This window comes from Scomber scombrus, chromosome 3 (assembly GCF_963691925.1).
Source record: "Scomber scombrus chromosome 3, fScoSco1.1, whole genome shotgun sequence".
Taxonomy (NCBI): Eukaryota; Metazoa; Chordata; class Actinopteri; order Scombriformes; family Scombridae; genus Scomber; species Scomber scombrus.
In genome coordinates this window covers 20,042,070-20,054,899 of record NC_084972.1, presented here as the reverse complement: position 1 = coordinate 20,054,899, position 12,830 = coordinate 20,042,070, and the positions used below count along the sequence as shown (strand labels likewise).

General features: G+C 38.1%; 1 protein-coding gene across 2 annotated transcripts; it reads left to right on the top strand.

The window, feature by feature from the left end:
• The first annotated feature begins 1,463 nt into the window (after positions 1-1,463).
• Positions 1,464-10,293, top strand: si:ch211-161c3.6 (high mobility group AT-hook 2b). 2 transcript variants are annotated; one of them, XM_062415712.1, is made up of 6 exons: positions 1,464-1,585; positions 3,627-3,833; positions 4,035-4,118; positions 7,716-7,766; positions 8,003-8,041; positions 9,458-10,293. In XM_062415712.1, the coding sequence occupies exons 2-6, from the start codon at positions 3,729-3,731 to the stop codon at positions 9,539-9,541; spliced, it is 363 nt and encodes a 120-aa protein (XP_062271696.1). In that variant the 5' UTR covers positions 1,464-1,585; positions 3,627-3,728; the 3' UTR covers positions 9,542-10,293. The 2 variants fall into 2 exon arrangements, with proteins under 2 accessions (XP_062271696.1, XP_062271695.1); XM_062415711.1 differs by lacking the exon at positions 1,464-1,585 and having other exon boundaries at positions 3,178-3,833.
• The last annotated feature ends 2,537 nt before the right edge of the window (positions 10,294-12,830 follow it).

Here is a 12,830-nt window from a genome sequence, read left to right as displayed (position 1 = left end):
CTTAGGCTGCATGAGATTCACAATTAGGATATGTTTGTTTTTTGTTTTCTTCAAAGTGTATTCTGGTTTCACAGGATATTCAAACTGAAGCTCTGAATTACATCATCAAACTGACACTGCAAGTCACGCAAATTGAGCTCTGTGCTTCAACTTTGTAACTTAAAGCTTTATATTTTGGTCTCATGCCAGCACGCTCACCTGACATGACTCCATGAGCAGTCCAGCATTAAGTCGTCCCTGGAATGTGTATTCACTGCCGTTCAAATATTTCCATCGGTATTTATCAGTTTGTGCAAACTTACACAAAGTTTCCTCTTGAAAATCACAAGGACCAGGAAAAAAAATTGGCATTAACTTTGCCACTGCTCTAGTTGGTATATCATTTTAGGGGTAATTTCAGCATTTACATAAAGAAAAATATGCATCAAAAATAGAAGTGAAAGTTTTTGAATTCCAAAAAATACCTCTGGAAAAAGAAGACATTTAATGTTCTTATTGTTCTCAAAATGAACAGAATAAAATAAGAGGCTAACATGAGATGAGGCAGCTTCCAACTAAAATAATCCTTTCAGAAACTTTTAATGTGTTCAATATGAGGAAACTTAAAGGCAAATATGTCTTTCTGCTTATACACAGTGCACATGTATGCCTGTTCTCTTCACTACCTCTCTAATAATGTCTGTTTGAATGTGGGATTGGGTGACATGCTGATTTACTGCCAATTTTCCCCAAACAAAAACTGCATACTTTTTTTTCTCTGAAACTGAACACCTGATATTTCTGTAGTTTGTTATGACTTACAGAAATATATCTCTAACCTTGTAGGTGGGGAGATAACAGCAGGGAGAGAGAGTGAAACCTCTGCTCTGAATCAGTCTAGACGGTTTGATCTCCCCAACATGTCTACTGAAGAAAACTCAACCTATTCCTCCCTTCTCGGGGGGGAACTTCCCAGCCCCCAGACCCCACTTTGGGAACCCCGGAACAGACTCTACCCTCCTGTCTGATGCCTCTCTCTCTCTCTCTCTCTCTCTCTCTCTCTCTCTCTCTCACTCTCTCTCTCTTTCTCTCTCTCTCTCTCTCTCTCTCTCTCTCTCTCTCTCTCTCTCTCTCTCTCTCTCTCTCTCTCACTCTCTCTCTCTCCATCTCCTTCTCTCTCCCTCTCAAGTGGGTGGGTCCAGTGGGCTTTTCGGGGCGGGGTCCTTGTTTCAACCCTCCTACCCTCTTCTTTCTTGAAACATGCTTTAATAGAGAAAGTATGCAATGCATACTGCTCAACTACAACCCCCCATTATACTGCAACTGGGGTATTCGTGACTGGACGTCTAGGGGGATCACACACATTTCCGATTAGAGAGGGAGGGAGGGAGGGAGAGCGAGAGAGAGAGAGAAAGAGAGAGAGAGAGAGAGAGAGAGAGAGAGAGAGAGAGAGAAGAGAGAGAGAGAGAGAGAGAGAGAGAGAGAGAGAGATTACCCTTTCATTCCAGCCAATGAGACGGTCGATACACTAAGATTTTCATAGTTGTGCAGGAGCACATTAGGCTGACTGTGTGAACTTCCAGGTAAAACTGCAAACCGACTCAAGGTAAGTTTAACAGTCTCTCTGCATTGATTGTGTTGCATTTGGCGCTGCCTGCATGAACAGGACTATTGAGCCTCAACATGGAGACTACTATAGCCTGCATGTATGTATGTAGTATGTATGTTCGGGCTGCTTTCAAAGGAGAGCTTTTGCACCTGTGTTCCCTGCCTTTTGTCCTTCGTGATAAAGTTTTTTTGCAGCTCCTCTACTAACACTTGGTTCATCCATTTCGGCAGACCTGTTATCACCAAGAAAGCCAAGACATTTGAGATCGATTGCGCAAGTGATGGAAGCAGGGGGATGTAGTGTTAGTGAGCGCCGACTTTACGCTTTAAAACACTGATGGCCTCGACTGTTGTTTTGGCGTTAACGTGTGCCAGTACACAACCGAGTTCGGAAGCTTTTGCTCGGTGCAGAGAGCCGTCGCGGTTTTTCCTTGGAGGAGCGCTTTACGCACCGTCCTTAAAGGCTGCAGAAGAATGTGTTTTTACGGTTGCAATTGCCGCCCATATGCAAAAAGTACATTCAGTCCCGTTCTTGACTGCCAAACACATACGAGTTGAGCGGACGGGCTGCTCCGCCGCTGCAGGAGAAAGTGCAGGACGCTTGTTGTATGACTCCAAAAGGAGTTTATAAGCGACGAGACGACGCCGTGCGTCTTGTTTGGCTTTAAATCGTTTCATCGAGGACGTAGATTTCTCAAATTGCTCTGACTTCCTGCTTCTGTGCGGCCGTTTTGATAGGCTGTGTTGGCAATTAGTGTTTGGCACGGTCCTCTCAGAGCTCGACTTTATGGTAAACGACCACCTTGGGACATGACCAACAGCCATTTATAGCAGATATATGCTGTTTACTGTGTTAACACAAAGTCAATTAGTCAAGTGAAGTGGTCACCGGGAAATATACTATGTTTATAGTATTATTGCATAGTAGTGCCATCAATGTAACTTCACTAACTAGAGCTGGAATAATTAGTCCGTCAACCGATTACTCCATCGACTAACTGGTAATTTATCTAGAACTACATGGTGGATTTAATGTTTTAATCGTTTCAGACGCTTTTAATGCAAAAATGCTAAACATTTCCTTCAGTCTAAGCTTTTCAGATGTTAGGATTTGCTAACTTTTCCTGTCTTGTGATAATAACCTGAACATCTGTTGGTTTTGGACTATTGATCAAACAAAGCAAGCAATTTGAAAATCTCACCTTGGAGTTTTCCACATTTTATAGACTAAACAATTAACAGATTAAAAAGGCCTCAGCAGGTTGCTCTGACCTTTTTCTTAATTAGTTTGGTTCATGAAATGCAAGAAAAAATTCTGAAATATGTATATCACAATTTTCTCAAGTGTAATGTCTTTAAATGTCTTGTTTTTTTATGACCAAAAGTCAAAAACTTAAAGATATTCAGTTGACTATCCTATCAAGAAGCAGCAAACCCTCAAATTAAAAAGCTGGAACCAGAGGGGAAAAATGACATTATTGATCTATTAATTCTTTTATTTTTGCAGCTAATTATTGCACCTCCAAAGTTCACCATAGCCTATAAACTCAGATGTTTTAACTGTCATATTGTGTCATTCTTTCCATTAAGGCATTACATGTTACTTTCGGTTTTTGTTTTAATTAACTACCATAAGTTTAAGTTGTAGCAGCATCAGCACGCCTACAACATGCACAAACCCATTGAGAAATACCTCGCAGAGGACAGATGGTAGATTGAGTTGTGAATACCTGTGCTACTTTTAGTTACTGCACACCATTCTCATGTTTCCCTGCGTTTGCCAGACCCCTGTCTGTGTTCCGATGAACCTGGTGCCAAGGCTTATGTATAAGCTGTTCCCACGCCTGTGCTTGAAAAGGGGTCCAGTGTGATTCTGAATGATCCATTAAGCACAGATTGGACCAAGCTGTGATAATTGTGCAGGAATTAGATCATTTGAATTCATATAGTAGTGTATCCAATCATCCTAAATACTTCTAAGATGATTGCTGCACATATGCATTCAAAAGTAGTCATTTTTTATCTTTCTTTGCACATAGCTCCAGCTCCTGATACTCAGGTCTTCTACTCTGCAAGCCCACGAGGCCGCTCCTCCAGCCTTTGATGCCCACACTCTTTGAAGCAGGTGGACAGACATAGGCATGAGTAACAGTGGGACCAAAGAGCCGTCTCCCCAGCCAAGCACTGCCCAGTCACCTCCTGAGCCTCAGCGCAGGGGCAGGGGTCGGCCACGGAAACAGCAGCAGGTAGGATGTCAGGATGAATTTGATAAACCCTCTCCATGGCCTTAAATAATTAAGTATCTAATTGAAACAATAAAAATGTATCCTGACAAACAAAGCTAGAGTTGATTATGTGAAGACGCCTCCTCACTGTAGAAGACAGATCATGCAAACAGTTGTTTTTCACTGTTTTTTTGTGGTTTCAAATGTGATGTCTCTCTACAGGAGCCTGTTGGACCACCGACTCCAAAGCGACCAAGAGGACGACCAAAAGGCAGCAAGAACAAAGGCCCCAAAACTGCACTGAAGGTTGAACTGATCAGAAAGACACTTTATATTCATTTGAACTTATATTTCAGAATTGTAACAGCACCATAATACTGCAGTATAGTGCTACAGTTTACATTAAAGAGCTTTTTGGGTAAATTATATTTAGGCACTTTAGTTGTCACAAGAAATTGAAAAAATTGAAAAGTTGGACTCACCAGTGGTAGATTTAGTGCTTTGGGGGCCCTTAGGAAAACTCGTTGTGCCTTTTTTCATCCTTTCGCCATCTGAAAAGTTTTATTTAACTAAAACTATCAGTGTCACACATAGTCCTGCATATAACATTTTGCTCTAGTATAAGAAACATAACTATAATCAACAGAGTGTACCTACATTTAAACACAAGACACAACACACCGCACAATTACATTGTGAATAAACTTTGAATCAGCAGTAACCTGTTGCAAAGTGTCAGATAAGTGTAGTAAAATAATAAGTAATAAGTACATAACTTATGGAATATAATGCATCATTATAGATTAAACTACTACATTATGTAAAATAGTAAGAAATTTGACAATTTGCTCCTTTAAGGATCCAAATACTCCACCTGAAAGCAGTTTTCTTAAGGCCATTAGTTGCCTCTTTCTCTTTTCCCCAGTTTCTTTTAATGCTGTTTTCTGTAATATTTTTCTGTTTTAATGAGTGCTTAGGGGATTAGTGATGGGGGGTGCTCCCATCATATCCTAAGTGAGTCAATGCAGCAGGCAAACATTACGAACTGGTCATGCTAGTTGTCTCAGGAGGAGCAACAAAAGAGGAGATTATCTTTGGGAGTTTAACAATTAACGAGTTACTTTACCTCTCATTGTTTCATTACAAATGCATACTGTGATGACTCTGTTTCACAGTTTAATATTATGTTGAACTGCATGAAATTCCGATTCGGCATCCTTAGCCACATGTGTTTAGGCGCGCTGTGGTCGCAAGAGGCACATTGAGGGAGTTTTGTAAGTTTCAGTACATGTATATATGTAGAAAAATTGTATATGTTTTTATATCAGGGCATTATAATGAATCTAAAGCTTTGAGGGGCCCTATGCAGTTGCCTATTGTGCTTAATGGTAAAGTATTCACTTGGGAAGGATCTCAAAAACTCTTATTTGGACAACATAAAACATAATTGACTTATAATTGATGGCAGAACCATCTACATTTTGAACATTTGCAGTGAATCTGCATTACATGTACCAGTGCATCTGAGAGCTTTCCAAGTGATATATCCTGAAATGCAAAGATTTATGTATTTAGTAGGACACTGTAACAGTCATCAAAGGGGCAAATGTCAGTTTACAACAGAGAAAACATAAGCTGTTATTAAATCAGTGCAGTATTTATGTCTCATGCATCAGCCTGTTGGTCATTGTTTAAAAGAAGGATGTGGTTATTATTGTTGTAAGGAATGAAAGATTGTCTTACACAGAATTTTAAAAAACTGATTACTGTCACTATAACATTTTTAAAAGACATCATGTCTGCTATACAGTGGTGGAAAGTACCTCAGTAAATTTACTCTTTGCTTTACATGAGTATTTTCATTTCATGCTACTTTATACTTCTTCTCCTCTAATATTTAAAACTAAAAAAGTGTGTCTTACTGCATTCATTAAACTACATTTACACATTTGACAGCTGTAGTTACCTGCAGATTTGGATTTTATATGCAAAGATTTCATTATCTTATAAAACATTATAGATTATACACTGAATAGAGTATTAAGTAGTTGAAATAAGCTCCAACTCTACCAGCTACATCACTAAAATGTGACATTTTGTAGTATTTGGGTTAAGTATTTTACTTACAATACCAAAATATATTTAGCTGATAATACTTGTCTGATTTAACTGAAGTAAAATGTTGACAGCAGGACTTGTACTGAATTATTTGTACTTTGTACTGAAGTAAAGTATCTTACAAGACTGATCCAGATCATCATCCTTATATGGATGTAGGTAATACCTTAAAAAACGTATAGCTTATGTATTTGCATGTGTGTTTAATATGATTTAAAAGACAAAATGACCATTTTTATGCTATTCCAAAAGTAATGATATATAACATTTAGACATACCAATCATCAAAATCCATTGTGTTTTCAAAATCTTAAAAATAAGAGATCTGTTTCAGGTCAGTCGGATATAAAAATTAAATATGCCATAAACATGTATACTTAATTGTACATATTTTGCTGTTATAGTATTTGATAGTACTTTACTGTTGCTGTAGAGGTCCTCACAGGGTTTCTATGCAGTTTGGGAAGTATAGAATCTGATTTTACTCATTTCCAGGTCTGGATAAGTACGGAAAGAAAAAAAAGATAGTATGGAAAATATTTGCTTTTCCAGTCTATTGCCCCTATTCTGTTTCCTAAACTATAGCTGACATGTTTACTACTGTGTGGGAGAGCTTTGGCCAGTGTGAGCTTGATGTTGTTGAATGCAAGTTTCTATGTCGAGCTGCCTCTAAACCTGTATGTCACAGCCAGGAAAACAACTCTGACAAAAGCACCGTATAACTGTACCAACACCGGATCCACGATCAAATTAGTTTGAAAGAAAATGCATCAATATCTTTGAATTGCGTATATACACAGTGTCACAGATAACCAAATATTAAGCTTCTCTGAACTTTTATGAATTATGCAATTATGTAGTTGTCAGAAAAGTAAACGGTCTATCTTTTCTGCGTAAGGAAGCCATACATTTATAGTTGCGCTCAACGCCATTTCAACGTATTTATAAAAGAGACCAAAAAATATGAGTGGAACAATAATATAAAATTATTTATTCAGTATGTTAAGGGAAAATAATACAAGAATAGGTAGCACCAGTTAGTTTTTTTCCTTTTTGGGCAGAGATGTTTGACAGCGGGATGTAGTCCAACTTTCTGTGTACTCTTTCTGCGAGTGAACGGCCACAATGGGTAAATGCAAGTATTCTGGTTGTCTAAGGATTCCTGATGGGAAAAAGTAAGCTAGATACAAACTTTGTGTAAAATCAATTGACATCTCCAACATGGGGAAGTCGGCCATTGTAAGAGCCTTGTCACAGTACCCACAACTAGTAATGAATTCACAAACATTTAATTTACACAATAAACATCAGGCTATTTGTACTCAGATGTCAAATATGGTCTGAAATCAACCAGGAAGTCAGGGAATTTGAGTATGGGAAACTATGGAAGCTTGAAATGGAAACTGTGTAGGAAGCCTGTCTTCATTTGTGTTCACATAAACACGTTTTAATGGGATAATGTGTCTGTCCCTGTTATCACCAAAGAGTGTAGTTCTGATGTAGTTGTTGACAAAGATCACAGCTTGTCACTACTTCTACAACCGAGTCCGCATTTTCCCAGATACCTTTTTCGTTATTACTGCAATACATAGTACAAAACCTCAGTTGCTCCTCAAAGAAATGGTATGGTATTTTAGAACCATGAGTAACTGAACATGGCTGCTGCCAAAGTCTCAAAACTACAGCACTCAATTGAAAGCTCAGTTTGTGATCAGTATGATAGGATTCTTAAAATCTGAACCCCCCCCCCCCCCCCCTTTTAACTCTCTATCTGTTCTTTCTCAGAAAGTAGAGCCTGTTGGGGAGAGACGACCACGTGGGCGACCAAGGAAATGGGTATGGAGCCATCTTTGTTACTTTACAGACATTATGAAGATAATTGTAAATGTACAATACCAGTCAAAAGTTTGGACACACTTTCCCATTGATGTGAATGTGAAAGTGTGTCCAAACTTTTGACTGGTACTGTATGTCCAAAGCTTCCAAGGTGTATGTCTATGCCAGAGGTATAAAGTCAGTGAGGGCGGCTTTTCCTTTGTGTTTAATTAATAGTTTTTCATTTCTTTCCACAGCCACAGAAAGTAGTTCAAGAAGTAACTGAAGAGCAGCAGGTGAGGAAAATCAAATCTTTAAAAGGAAAAATAGTGGTCTACTTTTGTTTTGATGTAGCTCTTTGACCCACAGGTTCCCTTGGCTGAAAAGTAATTTGGAGTTTTGTCTATTAAATACATTTTAAAACTAACAGACTAAATTCTAACAAAGTGATCTGTGGGTTTGTTGCAGAATCATTGAATCATTAGAAGGTATTAAACATTTTAAGCCTCTATGCTTTCTTCAATTATTCTTCACCTTTCATTTAAAAGTAGCCAGTATCACATTAGAGTGAAGCTGAGAGAAGCTCTACAGGTTTGTAACTGTTGAGAAACAAAACTTCTGCTTCAGTTCAACAGAAATCTCATTTTGTGTCACCAGTTTACCTTTTTGACTAATACTAGTTACATTTACACTGTAGGCCTTGTAAAAGCAGTGCTGATCTGCAAAGATGATCTCACTTTGCTCCTCATGAATTGCTTCTGTTAACCACTGAGATTAAAATGTAAACTACATTCAGGACCCAACATGATTCCAGTTCAACCAATGCACTTTACTATACATTTAGTTGCCAGTTTGTAAGAAATATCAAGAAAAAATGAATTCAGTGCCTTATATTGAAAGGTGTTATCCTACCCTCATTGATAAAACTGGGGTGAGAAACACCTCAATGTATAATATATGTGTATGTGACAAATAAACCAATACAATATGTGTTATCAGACAAATATAAAAATGCTGTTGGCACATTTAGTGTGAATAGCAGTATATATGTTCTGTGTCCTTTACGTAAACTGACTTGATGAGGATATGATGAGTTCTTGGAAAATACAAATGATGAGTTCTTGAAAATGCACAGATAGCAGTGCTGAAATCCCCAGATACACCGCCGAACATCCTTTTGTGCATCCAGTTTTAGTGAATATTCACCAAGTGTTTCTGGGAAACTTTGTTTCTTCAGGCCATCTTGCTCAGTTTCGAATGAACAGATTGCACAACTATTCTTACCAAAACGCGCCAGTTCTCTTGATGCCCCCCGTTTGCCTTATCGCATCCTCTCAACTGAGCAGTTTGTCAAAGAGCTTAAGCTGCTTCAAGAACTGAAACCGTTGAGACAGACTCCCTTTCTCAGACGCACGCACATGAAGGGGAAGAATGAGTCAATATAGAGAGGGGAAACCTGATCTAACTGTTCTCTTCCTCTGTCTTCTTGGTTTCCTGACATAACCGTCGTCTTCCTCACATTTCTAGGTCTGACAGCTGGACCTACTTTCTCGCACGCTATCACTCAATTAAATTGTAACGCTCATTCTTGTTTTCTCATGCTCTTTCTAGTATTGATTCATTAGTTTAGTGCATAATGAGTCACCACACTGAAAGAGATCAGACAATAACAGACAAAGTGACAAAGTGGTTTTGGTTCCCTGCTGTTCCAGGGCCCTTCAGAAGAAGGTGAGGAGGGTCCCTCACAGATTGAGCCCTCGTCATCTCAGGTCCCAGCACAGGAGGAAGGGGAGTAGATAGGATGCCTCTCTACCTACCTCAAGGTTTGGCCTCAAACAAACAGGGGTACAATCTGACTCCTATTTGTGATGGGGATTCAGGAACACACCCACACACACAAAATCATTGCAGACAGTGGTTTCTTCTCCTCAACCATGGATTTTTTGGGTGAACATTGGATTGGATTTGATCTTTGGATAGGGCTTTTGTTGTAGGGAACAGTTTGACATTTTGGGTTATTTGCTTTCTTGCAGAGAGTCAGATTAATACCACTCTCATGTCTGTAAGATATATATGACGCAACCACCAGCAGCCAGTTAGCTTAGTTTAGCATAAAGCATGGAAAGAGAGTGAAATAGCCAGCCTGGCTATGTCTTAACATATCAATATCTGTCTTTTAGCGCCACTAAAGCTCACTAATTAACATGTTATATCTTGTCTGTTTAATCTGTTTAAATTGTTAAAATGGCAATTTGTGGGTTTTACAGGGGATGTGTGCCTTTAAGCTTTAGAAATGCAGGCAGATTTTGTTACCTTTGGAGATAGTCTAGCTGATTCTCTCCGTTTGAAGTCTTAATGCTAAGCTAACCTTTTTTCGTGGTATTAATATTCTTATCTTACTCTCAGTAAGAAAGGAAAGAAGCAAATTACCCAAAATGTCAAACAGTGCCTTTAAAGATGCACGCTTTCCTGAACCTCTCAGTGTGTGTGTGTGTGTGTGTGTGTGTGTGTGTGTGTGTGTGTGTGTGTGTGTGTGTGTGTGTGTGTGTGTGTGTGTGTGTGTGTGTGTGTGTGTGTGTGTGTGTTTGTGTGTGTGTGTGTGTGTGGAGGGTGCGTGTGGAGGGGGGACAGGGTTGCAGGCTAAAATGAGAGGGGGGTTAAGGAAAAAAGGAACCAAACTGAACCGTTATATTGAAACATGTTTCTAAATCAGGTGTCATGAATCCTCACATGGGAGCAAGAAAGTGACATTTTTAGCAATGTTACAATATTATCATGGTGCGCTGAAGTCATTATTAAAGTAGATGTGAATGGTTTTATTTCAAAATGCAATATCCAATTTGGGAAAATGTTTTTCTTTTTGCTCAGAAAAAAAATGAAGAGATTGTATGAGCTAAAATGTCAAGATTAATCAAATGGTCAATAACATCAATGAAATTCCTTTTCCCCCCTTTCCAACCAGCAGCTGTTTTAAGAAAAACGATCCCAAAGGTTTAAATGGATATCTTAATTTTGGAAAGAAACCTTCAGATATACTTAAGTCAACAACAGTGTTGACATGTCATTTTACCACACTCAGGATTTTATTATTACAGTGCTTTTACACCATAATGAAACCTCAGGTACAAAACTATTCAGGAACATGTTTTCAGTCTACTCAGTAATAATTATTGTGCTGTGTTTGTTGTGCATTTCTGATCTGTATTTGACATTACCAGTATGCCTTGACACAAAGACCTCATTGAAACCTCAGTTACCCTCAATTTCTTAATCTCTCATTCTACCTCAGTAACGAAAACAAAAAAACAAAAAAAAACAAAAGATCTCCAGCAAAGTAATCTTTCTCCACTCCCTCAGCATTGGCATAGACACTGTCTTACTGTATACACATGCAACACAGACAGGCATAAGGGTTTTTCAGGCCTACACACCAACACACACAAGCAGACATTACACTCCAGCAGAGGATTTTACTATTGGTGTACACATAAAAGCATCGGTGTCATTTCTTTAAAAAGAAAAACTGTATTTGTTCAAACCGATTTGAGACTTTGTTTGTTCTCCTGGGGAAAAATGCAGCAAATAGTTTACAACAACTTGATGAAATACTTGCTTTTTAGGGTGTAGTTCTTCATGAAATACTTGTTTTATTTTTTAATTTTTTTGGGTCTGTTACTCTTTTCTCATTTTTACTACATCATGTATTTTCTGATTCTTACACTGTACATTTAATGTGTGACACTCTTAATTCATGTGATTTGAATAGAAGGGTAGCAAATAACGACACAGTGCTGAAGTACATGAAAAATGATGGAAGTTACCTTTAAAGCAAGAGTTGTTTGAAATTTGCCAAAGAAACTGTGGGCAATTAATGAATACCAAACACTGCATCAGTAGCTATTGTCTTTGTTTGAGAGACAAAAAGGACACAAGTTTCTCTTTTGCTCTTTGGCTACTAAAAGTGAGCCTGTGTAACTTTTGCTGAAAAAGTGGCCACTGTAGCCACAAGTCACTAATAAGGGGTAACGGTCAACATAACAGTAGCACAAATAAACGCAACACTTATCTATAGTGTGCTAACATTAGCTACTCTGGCTGATACTAACAATTACTTTCATTGTTGATTAATATGTCAATTATTTTCTTGATTAATTAATGTCATATAATGTCAGAAAAAAGGTGAAAAATGTCAATCTCTGTTTCCCAAAGCCCAAGCTGACATCCTCAAATGTCTTTTTTCCCCAGACCAACAGTCCATAATCCAAAGATATTCATGAGGACTAAAGAAACCAGAAAATATTCACAGCAGAGAAGCTGGAATCAGAGAATTTTTCTTTAAAAAAAATAAATAAAAAAAAGTCTCAAAATGATCAATCAATTATCAAAATATTTGGCGATTAATTTAATAGTTGGACATTTAAATGAAGAATTGTTGCAGCTCTTTCAGTTGCCATTAACTGATAATCATACCAGACCAAGTAAGGCTGTAGCAGCAAAACTATCAACACACATTCTTGCAGGTGCAAGCAAAAAAAGAAATGTGTCATATCTTCTTGCAAAAGTTACATAACCTCACTTTAAAGGGTCATTTCACCCACATTACAAAGAAAATATATGTTCTCACTTACATCTGGTAGCATGCCATGCAGACCCCAATACAGTGGAGTGAATGGAAATGTTATGGTGCAAACAACATTGAAAAACATCATTTAAAAAACAAAAAACAAAAAAAACAATGAACAAGGTTTTTTAAGAAAGTATGTCCTGATTATTCTCCATAAACCTGATTGTGAACAGTTTCCAATGGAACTATTTTCTATTGAAGAAATACATGAAAACTCTTGACAAAGTCTGTGGATCAGCCAGAGTAATGGGGACATATTCTCGACAAAAAACATGTTAAGTTTTTTTTAAAATATAATCTTTTAATGGTTTTGACACCACAGAGCAGACTCCACTCACCTCTACTGTGTGGGGGTGAGACATAAAAATCATGCACTATTGTATCTGTATTGCTTAAGTCATGTGCAGTGATCCATTGGTTGGTACTGCGCCTCACAGCAAGAGGGTTCTGAGTTCAAAGCT

Bases quoted from the DNA above. Each gene is read 5' to 3' on its own strand.
- si:ch211-161c3.6 (XM_062415712.1), top strand. From the start codon at position 3,729: ATGAGTAACAGTGGGACCAAAGAGCCGTCTCCCCAGCCAAGCACTGCC. The intron at 3,834-4,034 runs GTAGGATGTCAG...GTCTCTCTACAG, and splicing joins GGCCACGGAAACAGCAGCAG to GAGCCTGTTGGACCACCGAC. The intron at 7,767-8,002 runs GTATGGAGCCAT...TTCTTTCCACAG, and splicing joins GTGGGCGACCAAGGAAATGG to CCACAGAAAGTAGTTCAAGA.